This window comes from Carassius carassius, chromosome 41 (assembly GCF_963082965.1).
Source record: "Carassius carassius chromosome 41, fCarCar2.1, whole genome shotgun sequence".
Lineage (NCBI taxonomy): Eukaryota > Metazoa > Chordata > Actinopteri > Cypriniformes > Cyprinidae > Carassius > Carassius carassius.
The window spans coordinates 14,089,241-14,111,742 of record NC_081795.1 but is presented as its reverse complement, the minus strand read 5'-3'; the positions used below and the strand labels follow the sequence as shown (position 1 = coordinate 14,111,742).

General features: G+C 36.9%; 1 protein-coding gene across 2 annotated transcripts; it reads left to right on the top strand.

The window, feature by feature from the left end:
• Nucleotides 1-1,587: 1,587 nt before the first annotated feature.
• On the top strand, nucleotides 1,588-21,596 carry LOC132122805 (dual specificity tyrosine-phosphorylation-regulated kinase 1A-like). Of its 2 annotated transcripts, XR_009426435.1 has the most exons (12): nucleotides 1,588-2,075; nucleotides 13,961-14,157; nucleotides 14,346-14,438; nucleotides 14,658-14,846; nucleotides 15,104-15,251; nucleotides 15,346-15,632; nucleotides 15,721-15,867; nucleotides 17,170-17,310; nucleotides 17,434-17,737; nucleotides 17,847-17,971; nucleotides 18,062-19,702; nucleotides 21,388-21,596. XR_009426435.1 is itself a non-coding variant. In XM_059533224.1 (11 exons), exons 2-11 carry the CDS (start codon nucleotides 14,038-14,040, stop codon nucleotides 18,644-18,646), a joined length of 2,139 nt encoding a protein of 712 aa, XP_059389207.1. In that variant the 5' UTR covers nucleotides 1,588-2,075; nucleotides 13,961-14,037; the 3' UTR covers nucleotides 18,647-21,087. The 2 variants fall into 2 exon arrangements, 1 of the variants encoding a protein (XP_059389207.1); XM_059533224.1 differs by lacking the exon at nucleotides 21,388-21,596 and having other exon boundaries at nucleotides 18,062-21,087.
• Nucleotides 21,597-22,502: the final 906 nt, after the last annotated feature.

Sequence of the window (22,502 nt, the reverse complement as noted above, 5' to 3'; positions counted from 1 at the left end):
AAGTGATAAATAATGAGACCTGAGAAAAGTCAGATTGTAGGCCTACATAAAGTCATATACTCGTAGCAGTGACAGTTTTGGAAAGTCTGAAAACAACACTGGGACAAAGAATCGGAATGTCAGGAATATATTCAGTGTGTCTCGGGTCCGGCAGGCTGGTCTGCTGCGCAGGTTTGGAACTTGTGCCATTTTGTGAAAACTGACACAAAAGCTTAAAGCGTTACTCCACCCCAAAATTAAAACTTTGTCATTAATCACTTACCCCCATATCGTTCCAAACCAGTAAAAAAAAACTGTTTGTCTTCAGAACACAATTTAAGATATTTTGGATGAAAACTGGGAGGCTTTAGACTGTCCCATAGACTGCCAAGTAAATAACAGAGGTCCATAAAAGGTATGTAAAATTGTTGTCAGAATTCTCCATCTGCCAGCAGATCTTCAATATGGGGTATATATAGTGACAGGTACATTTTTTGTTTATTGATCAATCTGCATATAAACTATTTGGAAATGCTAGCCATTTTTATAATTATTAACAACCCTATTGGCAAAAATTTACGGAGCCCTGCACATGACATGCAGGAAAAAATAGTGGGCTGAATCATGTGCACGATTTACTAATTCGTTACCTCAATGTACTAAAACGTGCACACGATTACTATTGCGTTAACTCGATTTATAAATTGTGCGCACGATTTACTTAATTCGTTTCCTCTAGGGGTGCTCGATTGTTATGCGCATCTCGTCAATAAAGCCGGTTCTCTAATCAGTGGTAAATTCCATCAGGTGCTTAAATCGAGAAAATGCAATAGTAATTGTGTGCAAGTTTTAGTACATTGAGGGAACGAATTATTAAATCGTTCGCACAATTCATGTCATGTGCGGGGCTCCATAAAAATTGGCACAAAAAGTACCTAATAATTAAGAGACATATTCTATTCATCAATAATTGTTTTGTTATTATTTTTAAAATAAAGAAAAAATAATAATAAGATGGCATAAGGGACATATACTATCCAAGAATAGCTCATTCTTGTTTAACATTTACATTATTAACATGTTTTGATAACTATCTATATGTCCCTAACAGGGTGGAATATTTTCATGGCCAGTGTCTGAACAATCTACCCATAATTCTTATTTTTTGAGTCCCCGAGCTTGACCAATATCCATTCCTAATAGCTAAACATGTCACTATTTTGGTACAATGCAAAAAAACATAAAAAAAATTATGTTAACTTTTTTTCCAACACTTATGAAGCCAAAATGTTACTGCATACCAGGAATGACCCTTTTATGTATTTTTTGGTCTGTGTTTTTGTTGCATTTAGACAGTTTTGACCAGCAGGCGTCACCAGCGTGTGGTGTTTCCATAGACTGTATAAAAACCATAAAAACGGGTGTTTCGAGCGCTTCGAAACCGTGAATCATTTTGCGAAGCAATTGGTTCAATTGATTCGAAGCTTCGAAATGGTTCGTTTTTCCCATCACCAAAGGTTGAGTAGGCCACGCCCAGACACAACGTCACGTCTGCCAGCCAATCGGGGCTGGTGTAATGAAATAGGGCTTCTGAGGAATAAGCGGAAGGGGCGTATCCCATAGTGAGACACCTCACTTAATGCTATCAGAAAACCGGGGTTACGCAAGTAACCTATTGTTTTTTTTTCACCTTTTCACAAAGCTGTTTCGATCATATCTGCACTTCGTTGATTTTTTTTGCGACTAATTTTGCTTTTAAAAATAATTTGCCTCTCCGCCTCTCTAGTAGTGAATAATCTTCAATGCGCGTTTCCGAGCGCTAGCTGGTTAGCCGCGTTCGTTAAAGTCATTGAGAAAGAGTGCTAACTAGCCGCTAGCCTTCACTTCACCACTTACAAACCATGATTGCTACAGAAATGAGGTCTGACATGGGCAAAAACGCATCGGAAAGACGCTGTTTTACCTGTCAGACGAAATAGGAAGGCCGTCTGGCTCAATACATTAGCGGTGTCTCATCGGATGCAGCGTAGAGAAACTGGATCAGTCGCCTCACTTTACTGGATCTGGGACTTTAAATGAAGATCACACCATCAAAGGTGAGTATTTGATATTTGTGGAGGTCTAAGCGATTCGTATGGCTTTTGTAAGTTTGTTTACAACCCGCTTTATTTGCTAGAAGCTACAAGCTAGCTTGATTTGGCCTAGATGGCTAAATTAGCCGATTAACAACTTTCCTTACGTTTACCTTTGTTCATACGCCAGATGGCTTATCTGATAATCTGCATCTGTCTTTACACTCCCCAAGTCCAAGTATTGAACATTTGTTCAGGTTTTAGGACAGTCTGTTAGTCGTTTAACAGGTAACGTTAACCCCGTGTAACCCCCGCTTTACATATCACTATCACTCTGGTTAATTTTCTAAGTGCTAAAGACTTTTAATCAAGTTTTTTGTAGTTAATGTGAAGACGGTGATGGCACGCTACTCAGATCTGTGTTTATTGATCAGTGTAAGGGCTTTCAGAAGGATGCTTTCGTCTTTTCCAGGTGAATAATGGTCTCTGACCAGGTGTACAGTACAGGTTGTGAGATTTCTCCTTCAGTGTCACCTGAAGGTTCAGCTTTGGTACTGTTAAATACATGATACAGTACAGCCGAGACAGATGGGTGCATCGTGCACAGAGAAAGTCTCTTAAATAGAGTTCATAGGTAGATCAATGTCACTTCCTCCCACAGCAATCTAAAAGTGTGATTGACCGTGGTCCTAGTTTAACAGGAGCTTTTTGTTCTTTCCTGTAATGCAGTTTATTTGTTGTTTTGCACAAACCTTATTTCAGTCACACTTGCATGCATTTAGCTGGATATGCAGCATAGGCCTACATGCACAAAAGGGTCTAAAACCAGGCTCTGTACTGTAGCTTACGCTTTCATTTTCTCTCTCTTTACGCTTCATGCACAATCCAATATCCCTTTTCTTTCCATCTTATTGACATCATTTTGGAGTTTCATTGGTGCTGAAATGCAACTAATCTGCTGTAGTGTTGTTTGAGGGATTCTTTTTTTATTAGCTGTTCAGAAAATTAGTCAACATTTAATTATTAACTTAATGTAACCTAGGGAATTACTTTTTAAACACTTGAGTATGTGTGGTTAAATTAGGTTTTGTTTAGTAGTAGGTGTGAAAACTTAGACTTACCTGTAAAAATCAATGTTACCCAAGTTTGATTTAAAAAAGCGATCAGAACACTAAGTACAAATGCATGCACTACATGTGCAGTATTGAGATGAGTTGTATTTTTTCTAAATTGTTCCTCTTTTATTGTGATGTCTGTTCATCACAGTTTGTTTGCAGCCCTTCTGTTCATGTAGGACTCAAAGGAGATTTTGATATGTGGGGAGATGCGTTTATTAACACTCATTACAAGTGAATAAAACGTTTTACAACTAATTAAGATGAAATTAAATTATATTGGATATCATGCATCAAGGTTAGTTTTTTTGCATCGGTTCTTATTTTGAAGCTGAAACTGTTGTGCATTTATGCCCATCTTACTCTGTTGATCCCTGTGGTAGTGATTGTCTAATTCAGTATTCGTATGTCACTGTGTAAAATGATTGTTTAAGTTGAACATTGTTTAGCATGGCTCCATTTAGGAACTCAGAAATTAGTTTGAAGTGGAATATCTAGTGGGTAGCATAGGGTAGCTAGTGTTTTTTTTTGTGGCTTGGTCATAACTTGAGTGAAGTTGGTCTCAGTTTGCTGTACCTACCTTACACTTTTGTTCTTGTGGTCCTCACCAAATAAGTGAAATAATTTCTGGGACATGTAACACATTTTAACTTTGCAGTTTGAGAAGGTATCACTGGCCATTTTGAAAGCCATAAATTACAGGGAGCTGACCCACTATTAATTACACTGTAAGTAAGGACCAGTTATGTTGTGTTACAGCGCTTTATTATAGATTGGAAAATTTAATTGATGTAAAGCCATAATTGTTCTTGTTGCATGTGTATTCAGCATGTTTGGTGTTGTTATGAAAAGGCCATTTAATTATCACAGTCCATTACTGTACAGTAGTCCAGGGAATTTGTTGTATGTGTGATGTTGACCTGGCCTGATAAGAACCAGACATGCCATAGAAAAATATGAATGAAATGTCAAAAGCTCCTGAAGATAATGTATTTATTTTTTAATTTTTTTTGCTATTACAAAACATAAATCACTAGTCTTTGTTAGTATTGTTTTAGGTTGTTAAAAACAAATCTTATAATTTATTATTATTATTATTATTATTATTATTATTATTATTATTCACTTGAATTAGATTTAGAAATAAAATGTCAATCTTAGTAGTACACATGTAAAATTTGAGTGACAAGCAGAATAATGAAATACATCTCTGAGGGTCATAGTTAATGTTTATATTTGCAAAGCCTTGTTCACATATTTTGTGTGTTACAAACTTTATACATTTTTATACAGGCCTATAAATTCTTATATCCACTGAGTTCTATGCTGCTTATCAATCACAAAGAAACAGAACTCTGTATGCAGTAAGAGGGTGTTTTGTGGTGCAGAATGTTATGTTGTTTCTGTTTTTACTGTGACATACATTAGTTTTTCTCTTGGTGAACTGCATGCAGTCCTTGACAACATGAATCATCATATTGAGAAATATGCCTTAGCAGAACAAATAAAAAATACTCCTATATTTATCTCAATATTTTAATGTTATATATATATATATATAAATATTATCAATTTAAAATGTTAAAATGTCTGTAAATAAATGTTGTTGTTTTTTCCATAGATTTTTTTGTCTATTGAAATGGTTCTTCGATTTGAGGCTGTCGAAGTGTTTCCATCCTCTGATATTTTGTGGATCACATGAATTCTTTGCCCTTCCTCAGTTAGGTCAGCTGAATCATTCTCCGCTCCTACACCATGAGTGGGGTCTGAGCTGCTATTTTGCTGTCAGGCTTCAATGTGGTGGATGCTTCATCTAAGTGTGCCAAAGTTCAATTTTATTTCTTGTTTATTTCTTGTTTTCTTATTGGAAAATGGGAGCAGCTCTGCCCTGGCAACAAAAGTAGGCTATTTGCATACTCTTCTGGGATTGGCTTGAACATTGATGGGCTTGCCAAATCACACTGTATCTTCTTGGTGATAGGCTATGCTAATTAGGTGCTGTTGCTGGGATTCTGAATAGTGGTGGGATTCTGTGTGGCTGTGGTGCTTTGTGTTGCCTGGCAAGAGATGCTTATATATGAACAAGTCTTTATAATTATCACAGTTTACAGCTAAAAAAGGACAGATTTCTGACCAAATATTTTTGTACTTGACATGAAATTTGCATCGTTCTCCTTTCTCTTTTTATTTGAAAAGTGAGACTAGAACTGCCCCCCCCCCTCCATTTCTGTATAGTTATATTAAAATTATTTTGTCTTTTTGTTACTATGGTTTAATTGTTAGTGCCTTTATTTTTTCTGGTATTTATCATGGTAATGTTAATTTTGCTATGTTTTGATAAACAAGATTCATAATCCATAGATTTTTGTACTTAATTATATATGCCCTTTCTGTTCAATTGTGTTTTAGTTTTAGTGCTACAAGCCTATTGGTCATTTTTGTTATTGTTACATTAAAATTAGAGTTGTAACGGTACACACATTTGTACTAAAAAATTTCAGTACGGGCCTTTCCGTTTGGTACACTATGCATGTGTACCGAACACATACAGCATTGTTTGAACCAGTGCACGAGCAGAACTTCATTGGAAACTTTTTAGATATTGTTGCTTTTTTATAAGAAACAAGGTATGGAGACAATATAATGCTGCATATATATGCAAAAAATGTAAGTTTTTTGCAAACGTAAATGAAAGTATTGAGAAAAATAAATGTGGTTTTTGCAAACAAAATAAAAGAACTGCAAAAGAAAATGAAGTATTGCAATAGGGCTGGGTATCGATTCAGATGTTCCAGATCGATTCGATTTCGATTCACAAGCTCTCAAATCGATTCGATTTCGATTCTCGATTCGATTTTCTATACTCAATTCTCGATTCAAGTCAATGAATATAGATTTAATACAAATACTATATGTATAAAAAAGAACAGTGAATATAAGTTTACAATTGGGTAATTAATAAAAAGAAATTAAGAGCCACAAACCTGTATATTAAACTCTTTTATTTTAAGGTACACTTGGGTACATTAAAACAGAACCCATCTCTAATTTTCAAATGCATACAATTGTTAAATAAATACAAGTTTGATGCAAGATGAAAAATGCTTTGTTCTTGTCCACAACATTATCGTCGTCTTGCTTACGAAATCTAAAATGCTTCCATACCTCTGACTTTTTATGTGAAGGTGGCATCAATGTCAACAAAGCACCTGAAACCCTTTAAGCCAGTGGTTCTCAACCTTTTATTCCACCGGGCCCCATTATGGTCCAAGTGCAAGTCTCGCGGGCGCACACATATTATTTACACATTACGTCACCAATACAAACCAACCTGATTTATAATATTATAGCCTAAATATTATGATATATAATCGATTAGATTCATTGAAATAAATAAATAATTATATTCCCCATAAATAAATCACCTGATGCTGTCGGGAGCTAGGGGTGCACCGATCGAGATCGGCCGATCGTTAATGCGCATCTCGTCAGTAAAGCCGGTTCTCTAATCAGCGGTAAATTCCATCAGGTGCGTGATTTCACATAGAGCCGCTGTTACTACACAGAGCCGTTGTTAACTGTCTAGTTGCGCAAATAAACGCTGATGATGAATGTGGATTTGCGCAGCTTCTCAGTTAACAATGACTCTGTGTAGTACCAGCTGCTCTATGTGAAATCACGCACCTGATGGAATTTACCGCTGATTACAGAACCGGCTTTACTGACGAGATGCGCATAACGATCGGCCGATCTCGATCGGTGCACCCCTATCGGGAGCTGAACAATTTTGTGAAATTCGACTCAATGTAGTAACAGCACAATGAAGTTGCGATTGTAAAGCCTGTGTTATACTTTCCGCATGAGCAATCCGCAGACACGGCCAGCGCTGACGCGGACTTCTTCCATTTATACTTCCGAAAGCGTACGCTGATGGTCCGCTCTGCAACAAACATGTGAACAAACAATTGCCCAGAATTATTGCACATCGCTGTCTTTATATTCTTTATTGACGGATTGCACATGTTCGATTGGCAATGGGCTTCTTCACACTGCCTGAACATGTGCAATTGTGCTTTTGAAGCCTACTGACCACGCGCACCTGTTTGAGCTAGTCGTCTGTTCAGAGCCTCGGCACACTCTCCGATGGCGATTTTTACGTCACGCCTACCTAGCGGTCCATAGCGGACTCGCTGATGCAGAAAGTATAAGAGGCTTTAAGATACAGTCTGTAAGACGCGCACGCGAGCATGACTTGAATCCCGACATTGCAGAAAATGTGCGTTCACAAATCTAGCCTATGTTGATCCAAATATGGAAAGCACTTTCGAATTTAATAATATGAGGTTCTCTCCAGAGAAGTTTTGCCACATTTCTTCAATTAAGGATTGCTGCGTAGTATATGGTGTTTCCATTTGCTTGAACTTCTTCAGGTGAGTTGCGGGGCAAACCGAAAATCCTCCTCCACTACTGATACTGCGACTATTCTTTTTTTTTTTTTTTGTATGTGTTCAGTCGCTGACATTTTCCACATTTTTTTTTCTCCCTTTTACCAAACTAATGGCTGTTGATGACTATTTGAATTGAATTCTGCCAAAGTGCGGGCTTGTGTTCGTAATGTTATGTAAGTCTGCTCATGTCTGAAAATAATTTATGAAAAACAAAATAATTTCACATAAAAACATTAAGCTATAGCTTATATTTCTTTAGTAGACTACATTTTTTTCAATTAATGTAAAGAATAAAATTTATTCTAAAACAAATTTTTTTTGTGTGTGTTCAGCATATGGTGGGCCGCATTTGAAATCGTGACGGGCCGCTGGTTGAGAACCACTGTTTTAAGCACTGAATTAATGAATGACAGGTTCGTTGGTAACATCGCACAAGGCAGATAAGAGGGTGACATCTAGTGGAGAAGATTTGTAATTAGATTAACACTAATCTTACGTTCAATGTCTGCGGAAATAAATATGAAAAAAAAATGGATTCATGGCCTTTGAGAATCGATTTTGAACCGACCAGATTTAAAAAAAACGATTAATCGAAAAATCGATTTTTTTTTTACCCAGCCCTATATTGCACGAAGAAAATATGTTTTTGAAACAAAATATAAATGAAATGCGTAAAAGCAATGATTTTGCAATACATGTTTTCCATGGCTATATCTACTAATTTATTTGCAATGCTTCTTTTATTTTGGGTTTCAGTCAAGTTTGAGCTTGAGATACCGTTTTTCCCTTTGCACATTATGTTTTGCGCGTCTGACTTTCTGGCACTACTTTGAGTGAGTGAGTGAAGTGACATTCAGCCAAGTATGGTGACCCATACTCAGAATTTGTGCTCTGCATTTAACCCATCCGAAGTGCACACACACAGAGCAGTGAACACACACACACACACTGTGAGCACACACCCGGAGCAGTGGGCAGCCTTTTATGCTGCGGCGCCCGGGGAGCAGTTGGGGGTTCGATGCCTTGCTCAAGGGCACCTAAGTCGTGGTATTGAGGGTGGAGAGAGAACTGTACATGCACTCCCCCCACCCACAATTCCTGTCGGCCCGGGACTCGAACTCACAACCTTTCGATTGCGAGTCCAACTCTCTAACCATTAGGCCACGACTTCCCTTTGACGTGGGGGTGGAGTCAAGGGATGGTCATTAAAATTTGTATTGTTTCGTTTGGTTAACTAAATGTGTATTAACAGTGTTTAATATCTTTTAACTTGTGGGAGGACGCCAGTTTTTTTTTTGTTTACATTAGTTCAGAGTTACTGATAGTTTCAATGTAAAAGAATGCAATTAACTTCATAAACTATAACTTACATCATTAAAAAGGTCTACGACCCAAGTTTCATATTGATCTCAACTTCGTTTTGCATTTATATAATTCCTGGCATAAATTAAGAATTGATTGTCACTGTAAGATTAAAAAAAACAAAATCTTTGGTTTAGTTTTGTCTAACATCCACGAGTATAAACAAACCCACGTGACCATAGCAACCTGAGATTATCAGAGATTGATCAAATAGTTTGTCTTTTTATGTAATATGTGTGTATATTAGGCTATTATTATCATTATTATATTAAGGCTAACCGTATATTAGGGATGGGACGATAACCGGTTTTATTGATAACCGTGATAAAATGTGCTGAAGGTTAGTAATATCGTTTAAAAATGAATTATCATTAAAACCGTGTTTGATTATCGCGGTTTTAATAACTCACTATTAAATCATGTCCAGCCAGCAACAGTCTGACGCAAGCGCAGCGCACAATGTTTTTTTTGTTTTTTTTCGAGAAGGAATGGCGAAAGTCAGTGACTTTTCTATGCTTTTCTATGCTTCTACACTTTTCATTGTAAGGAAGGAAATGCCACAGAATTTAATCTTTCTTTAAATTAAGTGCATAGAGTTGCTTGTTTTATTAGTTGTTTGTTGATTATTAAATATAAAACTTGCTGAAATGTTTTCAGTGTGAGCATCAACTATTTTTGAACACTTTCATCTCGTTTCAACAAAACTGTGATAATATTGATAATCGTGATAATTTTAGTCACTATAATCGTGATATTAAATTTTCATACCGTCCCATCCCTACCATATATAATAATAATAATGTTAGGATCATATTATATTATATTAGGGCTATATTTTTATATTTATTGTTATGCTTATTTTTCCTTTCAGTTTGTATACTGATTTACCCAATTAACGTTGAGTAATGCTAGTATATGCTACCATATATTTAGTATATTCTGTAAACGCCAAGTTTTGACTTCATTGCATTTACTCCTGTATGTGACAATAAATGAGTGCTGTTTTTATTTACAAACTAATTATTAATTTATAATTCTAGTATTTATTATTATAGGGTTATGGTATTTATAGAGTTATTGTTAAATTTACCCTCTAAAGTGCACTTCCAGTAAAATTCCTGTCACATAGCATAATCAAAGTTTTATTGGCGTGTCGGGCTATTGTTGGGTGATATGGTCATTTTTCAAATAGTCATATTGTCAGCCCGTGAGATCAACGAGACACGATATTATCGTGTATGGGTGGAGCAAGAGAGAGACTCTTTGTTCTTGTCATAATCATAACTATTTGTGTTTTTGTATTCGTTTTTCAATGAATATTTATCCCCTAAAATGCAAATTTTACCAAGGCAACCCTGCCAAAAAACTTACATTTTAACCCCGGGAAGCAATTTTTATCGGGGAACCTCCTTGAAACGCGCTTGGGCTAGTTTTGGACTAGTTTTGAGAAGCAACTGGGCAGGATTTGTTGTGAAAACTTGGCAACCCTGATCTGAACGCACGTGCTGGAGATATACTTCTAATTAAAGGAGCGTCTTTACTGATGAGATGGGCATGAAAATCGCATTCGATTTTTTTGAACAGCCCTAAAATTAATATATTTTAACCACTAACAGAATTTTTATAATTTAGAAGTTAATAAAAAAACTGCATTATGTGCAATTTACATGTTACATTTACAAGCGTTGCTTGTTATAAGAAAAAACCCCTTAACTGTCACTCACATTTTTGAACAAAGACTTTATAGTGCACGTTCCAAACTTAAATTTTTATAATTCATGAATGAAAAAATTTGTAACATGATATTGATGTACCATTTTCATGGTAATGCAATGTCTGATTTAAAGATGGGTTTTAAAGGATGAATTTTGAGATTTTAATTTATTTTCAGTTGATAAATAATTTCGGGATAAACGATCATGATTTTTCATGGCCGATTCCGATACTGATTTTTTACAAGCAAACTCCGATATCGATTTCCGATTTTGTTTTTATATCTTTAACAAACAAACAAGAAAGAAGGAAAGTGTGCATAAACAAGATGTTTATTTGGTGTTAAATAGGCCAAACTGGCTTTTGGCTATTGAAAACAATAACCGTATGAAATTAATGGCAGTAACTGCACAGTAAGTAGCCTACATTTAAAGGTGCCGTTCTTCGTGATCCCATGTTTTAAACTTTAGTTAGTGTGTAATGTTGTTGTTAGAGTATAAAAAATATCTGTAAAATTCTAAAGCTCAAAGTTCAATGCCAAGTGAGATATTTTATTTAACAGAATTCACCTACAAAAAACGACCCGTTTGGACTACATCCCTCTAGTTCCTGCAGTAATGACATCACTAAAACACTTTTTTGACTAACCTCCGCCCACATGAATACCCAAAAAGGGGACGTGGCCTTGTTGCAATCCGACGGAGAAGAGGAAGAGCTGCGTTTGTGTTTGTCGCCATGTCGTCGAAACGCTGTTATTTTCATCTCGGAGTCCAATCATCTTTGTTTGGGCTTCCCAGGGACACTGTACTTGGAGATTAATGGTTACAATTTATGTTTAACTCGGTTCCCGAAAATTATAATCCACATGTAAAACTATGTGCAGCACATTTAGCTGAGGACAGCTTCCTCAATCTCAATCAGTTTAATGCCGGATTCGCACAAAGATTATTCTTGAAAGGTGGAGCAGTTCCCTCTTTGTCTGGAGAAGGCGTTGTTTATGGACCACAACCTGTAAGTGTATTTTATTATTTAAGTTGGTGCGTTTAGCAGTTTCTGTAACTTATTACACAAAGGGCAACGCTGTTTAGCTTTGTTAACTAGATGTTAGGGCTGTGCAAAAAAATCGATTGCGATTTTCATGCGCATCTCGTCAGTAAAAACGCTCCTGTGATTATAAGTACATCTCCAGCACATGCTCCTGCCCACTTGCTTCTCAAAACTAGCCCAATCGCGTTTCCAGGAGGGCAGTCTGCGCTCAGCTGCTGTCGAATCACAACACAGCAACCGCTGGCCCAATCAGAACTCATCACGTATTTCTGAAGGAGGGACTTTATAGAACAAGGAAGTCATCAGCCCGTTTTTATATAGGTGAATTGTGTGAAAAATACTGTTTTTTTTTACACGCGAAACATGAACACGTTATATTGCACACTGTAAACACAATCAAAGCTTCAAAAAAGCGTGAAAAACGGGACCTTTAATACAAACATAGATGGTACAGACATCAGCATTTAGCTTCTGTTTTTGAATTGGGTTGAAAACATTAACTGTAATCGTGAAATTAAAGGCAATAACTGCATAGTTCTACAGTCCAAACAACACAATCAACACAATAAGATGTTTCTTAATCAGCATTCAGCATTCAAATTGTTTATAAAAAAAACTGGTCTTTACCAGTGAGACTAAATAAAAGTATGCTATATAAATACATTATTCCAAAATGTTAAAATCAAATAATGTTGGTGCGAATAAAACAAAGATGTAAAGTGTTTCATTCATCCACTTTAAAAAAATAAATAATTAGGGTAATGATTCACATCTATACGTTTTTACTTGAGCCAATGAAAAATAAATAACTATTGTCTCAAGTAAAAAAATATAGATGTGAATCATTACCCTGAAATATTTTAATTGGATGAATGAAACACTTTTTTTTTTAGGTGATTTCAGGTGACTTTAAAATCAAATTAAATCTATGTATTTTTAAGGTAAAATAAAAATAATCATCCTAATGCAGAACTGACGTTTACTTCTGGCTTTTCAAACGTGTATGCAAGTTCTACTTTTCAAAAAAAAAAACATTTCAGTTTTGTCAGTTTAGTCCATTTAGTTTCTCATCCAACACGTGAGAAGTTGAGCTGAACATCTCTTCACGGTCCACGCGTGTGCAGGGCCCGGACAGGTACAGTACGCTCGCACAGCTTCAGTGAGCAGGAAAGGCTCTTATTTGTGCGCCAGTACACCAACGGCTGATCGCTTCCTGTTATCTGTGCCTCAGACATGTAGCTCTGCACTTCCAGTGCTGAACGGCTGCCTGTGTCCTGTGCACATATTTCAAAATACTTCCAGACAAATGACATAGCGAATGATTACAGTGTAGTCAGTGCATGCGGGCGCACTTGCGGAAAAATTGGCCGAAATAAGATTAAAAACCGGCTGATTGCCGATCGCGTATGTTAAGCAAAAACCGTCCGGTTCCGATTTATGGCCGGTCAACTGGTGCATCCCTAAAATAATTTCTGATGATTTCTAAAATGTGATGGAGAAAAAGGCAACGAAGAAGTCTTTATTTTTTTTATAAACAAATGTCAGAACCCCTGTTATAATGTAGATTTTTGAGGGTGCACTCTTGTCATAAATTAATCTATTACTTTTCCTACATAATTTTTAACAAAAAACATTGGTAAAATATATATTTGGGAGTCTTAGACCTTTCCAACAATTTATAGTTTGTCAAGATTAGATTAGATTTCATTGTAATATAGTGAAGTAAATGTAGGCATCCCATATACGAGACGGGGTGACAGTTAAAGGGTTAAAGAAATAAATAGCAATCAAATTTAAGTTTTGGCTCTGTTATTAACTGTAACCTTAAAGTAGGCCTAATATAAAAGGCTCACTATTTTAGAGCATAAGCGGAGGTCGATTTTTGTCGATTCTTTTTAAATGTAGAGTTTTAATTAAAACTGAGTTTATTTAAAGAAAGAGCAAGTTGTTCAGTAAACCACTGTTTAAAAAAAATAAATAAATAAAAAGTTCCCCTGCTGTACTGAAACTGTACCGAACTGTGACATCAAAATCGAAGTACGTACCGAACTGTCATGTTTGTGTACCATTACACCCCTAATAAAAATCTCTGAGATGGTTTTGCTCTCCTAAAACAGAGAGAAAAGGATAATCTGAAAGAGGTTTCTGGTTCAAAGGATCACAGAGAGAGAGAGGAGAATTTAGTTCTAACACTCACACTAATTTAGCTTCAATTTTTTTTAAGGGGGAGAGACCTCAGCATGCAAACCCTCGTCTGTCCGGCTTGCACCCTCTCTTTCTTTCCATGCTGCTGGTCTTCAGATGGCTGCTCCCATGCCTCATTCACACCAGCAGTACAGTGACTGTCAACAGCAGAGTACAGACCAGTCTGTCACTGTACTGCCATACAGTGATCAGACACAAGCACTTACTGCCAGCCAGGTACTGGATGCTCCGCTCCTGTTTATGCTCTTAGTATTTTTTTATATATTTTTTTGCATTGTGAATAAACATGGATGAAGTACACTCAATTATTGCACTTTGTAAAATGAATTCTTCCTGTTACTCGACACTTTTATATATAATAAATGTCACCTATAAAATCCACGTTTCCCCTTCTTTTTTTGCAGAGGCACATGCCCCAGAGCTTTCGTGACCCCACTTTAGCTCCTTTGAGGAAGCTCTCCATAGACCTGATCAAAACCTACAAACACATCAATGAGGTAATGTTTCTTTGTTTTCATTTCAGTAGTACAGCATAAAATAAAGCTAAAAGTAGTAATAAAGAACAAAATTATGATAACTGATCATAAGTAGACATATATCTGAAAAGTCTTTTAGCAAGTTTTAACACTAATAAATGATAAAGTTATGAGCATAACAATGCTCAATGACTTCTGTATTGAGTCTAATGTTGTGAAGCTTGCTCTCCTTTTGTATAGGTGTATTATGCAAAAAAGAAACGACGGCATCAACAGGGTCAAGGTGAGGACTCCAGCCACAAGAAAGAGAGGAAAGTCTTCAACGATGGCTATGATGATGAGAACTATGACTACATTGTCAAGAATGGGGAAAAGTGGATGGACCGCTATGAAATTGACTCTTTAATTGGAAAAGGGTCATTTGGACAGGTATGACGTCAAGAGTCTCTTAAGTAGTTTATTTTTGTTATTATTAAAACGTATTTTAAATGATAGGAAATGGGGATATTATTAGCGCTTGCCCTGACAAAATAGAGGTTAAATTATTGTTTTGGACTTGGAACACAAAATCCATAGCTGCCAAAATAATGCACTGTGTATTCATTATTTCAGAGTATTTTGAATATCTTGGAAGTAAACGAAACTTAAGTATTGTCTTATGAATGTAATTGATGGCTGTTTTTTAGGTTGTAAAAGCTTACGACCGAGCTGAGCAAGAGTGGGTAGCAATTAAGATCATCAAGAACAAGAAGGCCTTTCTGAATCAAGCTCAGATTGAAGTACGTCTTCTCGAGCTCATGAACAAACATGACACAGAGATGAAATACTATATAGGTAAGGAATCTGTTCAGTTCTTTGATATAATTTCAAAATTTTGCATACATTGCATTGCTACAAATTTTAATCTAAAAATCTTTTTTGGCCTCAGTACATTTGAAACGGCACTTCATGTTCCGGAATCATCTTTGCTTAGTATTTGAAATGTTGTCGTACAACCTGTATGACTTGTTACGGAACACAAACTTCAGAGGTGTCTCTTTGAATCTGACGCGGAAGTTTGCCCAGCAGTTGTGTACAGCGCTACTGTTTCTCGCTACACCGGAGCTCAGCATCATCCACTGTGACCTAAAGCCAGAGAACATCCTGCTATGTAACCCCAAGAGAAGTGCCATCAAAATAGTGGACTTTGGGAGCTCCTGCCAACTGGGACAACGGGTACTGTGAATCGTCTTTATTTTTTTGTATGTGTGGAAATTGTCACAGTATGCTTAAAGTTATTAATTCCATATTCCTTCTCCATTAGATATATCAGTACATCCAGAGTCGATTCTACCGCTCCCCTGAAGTGTTATTGGGAATGCCATATGACCTGGCCATAGATATGTGGTCTCTGGGATGTATTCTGGTGGAAATGCATACAGGAGAACCTCTATTTAGTGGAGCCAATGAGGTAATGAGCGCTATGATTTATTATTATTATTTATCATTACAACAAATATACTTTTTATGTTTCCTGTATTCTTAAACTCCATAAATACAAAGTGTTAGGAGTGACAACTACATTCAAATTTTAAGTTAGGGGTTTTCAGACTTTTTGGAGCCAGGGACCCCTTACAGGAGAGAAAGATTTTCAAGGACCCCTGCCCCGCATTTAGGGCCCTATGAAATCCATTTAATATTTTTCCCAAATTCCGTTTTTATATTTTTCTGGATTCCATTTTATTATTTTTTTCATACGTTTTTCTCTACTTTTTCTTTTCTTTTTTCTTTTTTATTGTTAAATAAAATGTTATTAATCAAAAAGCATGTTGAATTAATTAAGATCAGGAAACTTATAAATTTTCACAAATTTATTAAAAGTTTAACAAAAATTACATGTTTAAGGCCCTATGAAATGTTACATTTTTTCTTCATGTTTTATTGTTACCTAATTTTGTGTTTTAGCCTGTCTAATTATTTAAATGGATAAAAACAACTTATATTATTCAATTTTTTCTTACAGTAATTTTTTCTAGATATAAAATGAAGGCATAAAACATTCATTTAATTTATCTTTTAATTATTGAAAATTAAGGAAACATTATTTTTTGGTAAACAAAGGGGATTTACTATTAAAATTAAAACTATTAAATTCCTTAAAAATAATGTTTGTTTGTTTCTTTTTAGTAGTAGTAGGCTATGTACATTCTGCTGAACAATAGTAATACATTTCTGGCAAATACTTGTCTTTAAACTAAGCCGGACTTTTATTTTGACGGGTTGCTGTGAATACCTTTACAGTTCTGTGTGTGTGTGTGTGATATGACACTAGTTTTACTCAAATCAAACGGTCAAATGCTCATGAAGTGTCTAAGAGCAGTTCTGTAGATTTTCCCTTGTGTTCACGTCCTTCTTTAGAGAGACCGCATTAACAGAGATACGCATGGGTTGTCTGTCACCTTTTTCCACGCATAATGGGTTTAAGTGTTTACATTTTGCATATTGTAAACAAATTAAATGCATTATAAGTCACTTTGGAATATAAATTATACAATGTTTCAGATGATAAAAAATGCAACTTTGTAGTCTGGAAAATACAAATAGCAAATAATTTTGCAGAACCCCTGGTTATGGGCCATGGACCCCAGTTTGAAAACCCCTCCGCTAAGTTATTGTTTAATGTATGTACAGAAAAGAGGAGTCAGCTTCTACATAAGGACTGTTATAGAAAAAAATACAGTCTGATAAAACAAACCTATTCTTTTAATGAAAGGTGGACCAAATGAACAAAATTGTTGAAGTACTTGGGATCCCACCCAATCACATTATGGACCTAGCACCAAAAGCCAGGAAGTTCTTTGAGAAGTTGTCAGATGGGACATGGAGTATTAAGAAGACCAAAGACGGAAAAAGGGTATGTGTCATAAATATTTTAAAGTAGAATCACTGCTGTGAGAATTTAGTTTTCATGCAGCTTTTCTGGGAATGCTTGTTGTTGTTGTTGTGCTAGAACATCTTTCTGTTTTTCTGTGAGCAGTACAAACCTCCAGCGTCTCGAAAGCTCCAAGTCATCTTGGGAGTTGAATGTGGTGGACCAGGCAGTCGTCGGGTGGGAGAATCTGGACACGCAGTAGCTGACTACTTGAAGTTCAAGGACCTCATTCTCAGAATGCTGGACTACGACCCCAAGACGAGAATTCAGCCTTACTATGCCCTCCAGCACAGCTTCTTCAAGAAGACCACGGATGAAGGAACCAACACAAGCAGTAGTGTGTCAACAAGTCCTGCTCTCGAGCAGTCACAGTCATCAGGGACCACTTCTAGTACATCCTCAAGCTCAGGTTTTACTACAACTGAATCTGTTCTGGTCTCTAAGCTCTTGAATGTAACTGGCTTGATAGTAGTGTGTTTCTCGATAAAGCTTAACGCAGTTCATTTGCTCTTCTCCAGGAGGATCGTCTGGAACAAGCACCAGTGGCAGAGCAAGATCCGATCCAACTCATCACCACCGGCACAGTGGCGGGCATTTTGGCACAGCCATGCCAGCCATAGACTGTGACAACCTTTGCCCTCAGGTGAGCCCACCTGGTTGATCTTGTCAAGTAATTAAAACAAATCAAAGTTTGGCGTTCATGACTGAATAATGTTTTTCCTTGTTTGTACAGGTGAGACCGCCTTATCATCCACCAGTAGTATGGCCTGGAATCGTAGGACCAGAACCTGTCACTGTAGAGACTCATCCAGTCCAGGAAACCACTTTTCATGTGCCTCCCCAGCACCCCAAAGCATTGCACCCCCATCACCATCACCATGGACAGGTCATAGCAACGCGACCACGACCGCGACTCTACAACTCGTCCACCAACAGCGCCTCCACCCAGGATTCCATGGAGGTGGTGCACGGTCATCTGTCCATGACATCCCTGTCTTCCTCAGCATCATCTTCCTCCACATCTTCCTCTTCCACAGGACACCAAGGCCACCAGGCTTACCAGCTCCGCCAGCTTCCTGCCAGCACCCTGAACTTTAGTCAAAATGGGAGTATGAGTGTGAGAATGGGTTTGGGTGCCTTCTCAAATCCTCGCCAAGAGACTGGTATGGCCGGGCAACCCACGTACCCTGTTGCCACAAACACAGGAACTGGTCACTTTATAGCAGAGGGACACCTGGGCATGAGACAAGGCATCGATAGGGAAGATACTCCGATGACTGGAGTCTGTGTTCAGCAGAGCTCGCTGGCCAGCTCGTGACTTTAGCAGAAATGGGGGTGATTTTTTTTTTTTCCTTATTTTGTTTTCCCCTTTTTTACGGTCGTGTTTTCATTTTCCCCTGTTTTTTTCTGTTTTTTTTTTCAAAAGGTGCATAGAGTATAAAAGCTGCTCACTTCTGAGGGGAGATATCAGTGAGCCGCTACAAATTGAAGAGTATTTAAAAAGTATATGTATTTCCATCATTTTACATTGTCTATTTCTAGATAAGTTATTAATACTGAAAATAACCATGGTGAAACTGAGACATTCGTCTGCCGATTCACTTGCCTGCATACAGTACTTATTTACCATCTGTTACATCGGAAACTAGGAGATTTGTTTTCATTTGTCCCTTTTTTTCATTCAATACAGTGAGCATTTCAGAGCTGAGAGCTGTCGTACAGCTTTTTTATGTGAAGCAATGCAAAACATTTTAGTTCAAACAAGTGATACATTGGACATTATAATTTGGCTGGTCGTTCTTTTATTTACCCTTTAAGTGAAACTTTTCTAAAGAGCTGTGTGTGTTTAAACCTATAGCGTGTCAAGGAAGCAGAACTTGCAGTGATATTTGGTGTAGTCTGTATTGTGGAACTCTTCGAGAGGGAGCACATAGCTGCGGAGCTCCAGCGGCGAGAAGGAGCTGGTGTTAGACCGGCAGGTGCGGTACTCTTCAGGCCTGGAGTCCTCCAGACTGGAGGACTTCGACTACATACAGCAACTCGAGGAGGAGGTGCGCTGAGGAGCGACGAGGGTGATAGATCCGGATCAGATCCAGATGGATCTTGGGCTGTTGTCGAGAACCCTTTGGCCTTATGACTTTTGGACATTGTCTGAAAAGGAGCTGGACTTTATTGTGGAATAGAGATGATGGCTGTCCTCTATTTTTAACATTTAAAGAGTCCTTAATTGGTTAGAGAAGGTGAAGGAGAATGGTTAATCAGAGGCCTTTATTTAGCCGATTTTCTCATTTAAGGGACTCCAAATTGCAGGGTCTTGCTCAAACATCCCTAACATGACTTCCTAGAATTGCAGAGGTTGAATTTCACACAGAAGGTATTAAATCCCATTAATTGGCTTTATTTCTTTTCTTTTTTTCCCGCTCTTTTTATTTCCTGTCAAGCATGTGGTTCCCATTGAAAAAGACATTGCATAAATTTGTCTCTTTGTGTTGAACACAAGATATGTAATGAGATTTATTTGACTGCCCTTTTTCTCCTCTTGAATTATGCTGTGAATTTTACACACATTACTTTTTTTTATTTTTTATTGCAGTCTTTCTTTTTTTATATATACCAAAGCATTTTTTTTTATAGCACTAGGTGTCTGTATGAAATAATGTAGCAGTTCACCACTTCAGCCCAAGGTTCATCAAAGTCCATATTAGTCTGTATACTCTCTCAAACTGGAACTTTTGATGAACTTCGTGTTTTGATGTTAACAAAATACTGAAATTGGTTTAATATATGGATAAACCTCCCTGGTTTGTTAACTTTTTCATTAGTTTTTCCTGTCAAGGGGAGGGAAGCGACACTGATGGTTACTCTGCAGGCTACAGAGTAGCTGAGAGATCACAAATTATTCTGAGGAGAGAAAAGTCTTTTGTTTTGTATTTACCTGGTCTATCAGTCAGTGATGCTGCCTTTTATACCTAATTTGATGAACATGCTAATTTCTACCTTTTTAAATCTAAGTGGCTACTTTTATTTATTTAGGCAGTCTATTGTAGCTACTGTGACCTCTGAGTTGAATTTGTTATCAAGTGATTGTTTGGATGCTTGCATCAGATGTACTATTCAAAGGGAAACTAGAGGTGACGCCTGCCACACAGACACTGGGCACATGCATGTTCTGAAGAGGATAAGTGTTTATAGTCACCATTCAGTCACATTAAGGATAGCTTTGCTCACTCTTGATTTTTTATATCTGAGGTTGTGAGCCCCCCCGCCACCACCTAGCTTCTCACTTTAGGTCGAAATTCTTCAAAGGATCCCTGTTTGCTGTCACTTTCGATCTAGCAGTTTTCACAGACAGTGGGACACTATCCTGCCAGAAAGTGTGCGGCGTTCACATTCGCTGATTTTTCCTTTTCACAAAGACATCACTTTCAGCCAGAATCATGTTCAGTATATTTACAAATCTCACAGTGGCTAGTGGTAATCAAAATAAAAAATGAAAAAGTTGACCTGAATGTTAGCTTGATTTCAAAATGTTTATATATATATATAAAACATTCGAGTGCAGTTTGCTGAAGTTGACACAAACATTCCAAAAAATCTAAATATTACAGAAACTTTTAAAGCGTGCACTTGTTTCAGTTGTTGCTAAATGAGACTTGATTTAGTGCAGTTTTCATGAAATGCAGCCCCTTTTTAATAGTTGAAATATAATTTATGTATATATTTATATTTTCTTAAATAAAGGAAGTATAGAACTCGGTACATTGCTGCTGCTGGTATGTCAATTACATTGCCACGTGTTTGTTTACCTGTTTATTTTATTTTTTAAACCCTTCTTGTCTTACTTGGTCATTGGACCAAAACTGCTTTTAGTCAGAGGCATTTGCCATCAACAGGACAACATTAAAAGGTAGGGTTTATAACTTTACACAAGGCCTGACGCATGTATGTCCACACTTTTTCTAATGCTCATGGTGTGCTGGGTCTGTTTCCCCCTTTCTCAGTCACAGATACACACGATCGTGGATTTTAATTCAGCATTCTTCTGCCTTTTCTTTTCAGATTTTCTTGACCCTTTTCATGCAACATGCGCTATGTAATTCAACAGCATGGGGAAAGGATACAGATTGTGTCCACAGATTGTAAGATCTAGGTCAAGACTTTGCTGTGTATATGAAAATGCCCTTTGTATTATATTCAAACAGTCTTATGTATGATATATATAAAATAACTTAATTGATGCGCTCTTGGTTTTTTCCTTCATTCCCCCCTTGTTGCTTCAGCACTTCTTCCTGTAGCCCCTACAAACACTTGACAAACGTGTTAAATTAAGTTTTTGTAGATCATCGCATAGTTTGCATAGTGTATAATGCGGTATTTAGTCTATATATTGCGCGGCTCATTGGTCCCGGGCTCAAATCCCGGACGAGCCCTAGTTTTCTTTCAAGAATTAATTGACTCGGAGCGTTCAGTGTAAATCTGCCGTGATGAATTCTGGATACAATATATACAAATACAGTTTGATTACTAGGTATACTACAAACAATTATTTAATACGCAAACAATGAGCAGTGTTCTTTTTCTATAGTTTAAGCTCCACTGCAGGGAACCTTTTTTATACAACACGGCAATCTGTGATTGTAGCATTTAATATGAGTATATTCTAACGCCTCTAGTAACGTTACGCGTGTCATATAGCTGTTCGACTTATTTTTATTCCTAGAGACTGTTAATAATTTGAACATGAAATCGGTTTTTTGAACAGTTCTTTTAAAGAATAGTTTCGGATTCAGTGATTCTTTACGTCATGACGTAGTTATGAAATCACGCGGCATATTTAAAGAGCCCGTTGGCAGCTCATTTTAAATAAAACTGGAGTATTTAAATTCTTACAATGATGGTTAATACATATGCTACATTGTTGATTTGGAGACCAGTGATTTAGTGTTATAGTTGTGGGTAGGTTATGCTTAGTATCGTTATTCAATCTTGCATATTTGTACGAGTGTTTAATTTGATAACGTTTAATCATTGTGTTAATTAAGGCTGTTGTCGATCCACACACATTTGCATAACAGTAACATTCTATTTTGCCAAATGTAGACAATTTGAGGAGAAAATAATGTTCAAAAAAAATCACAAATGACCACTGGTTTGGTTGCTACAAACATGTCTGA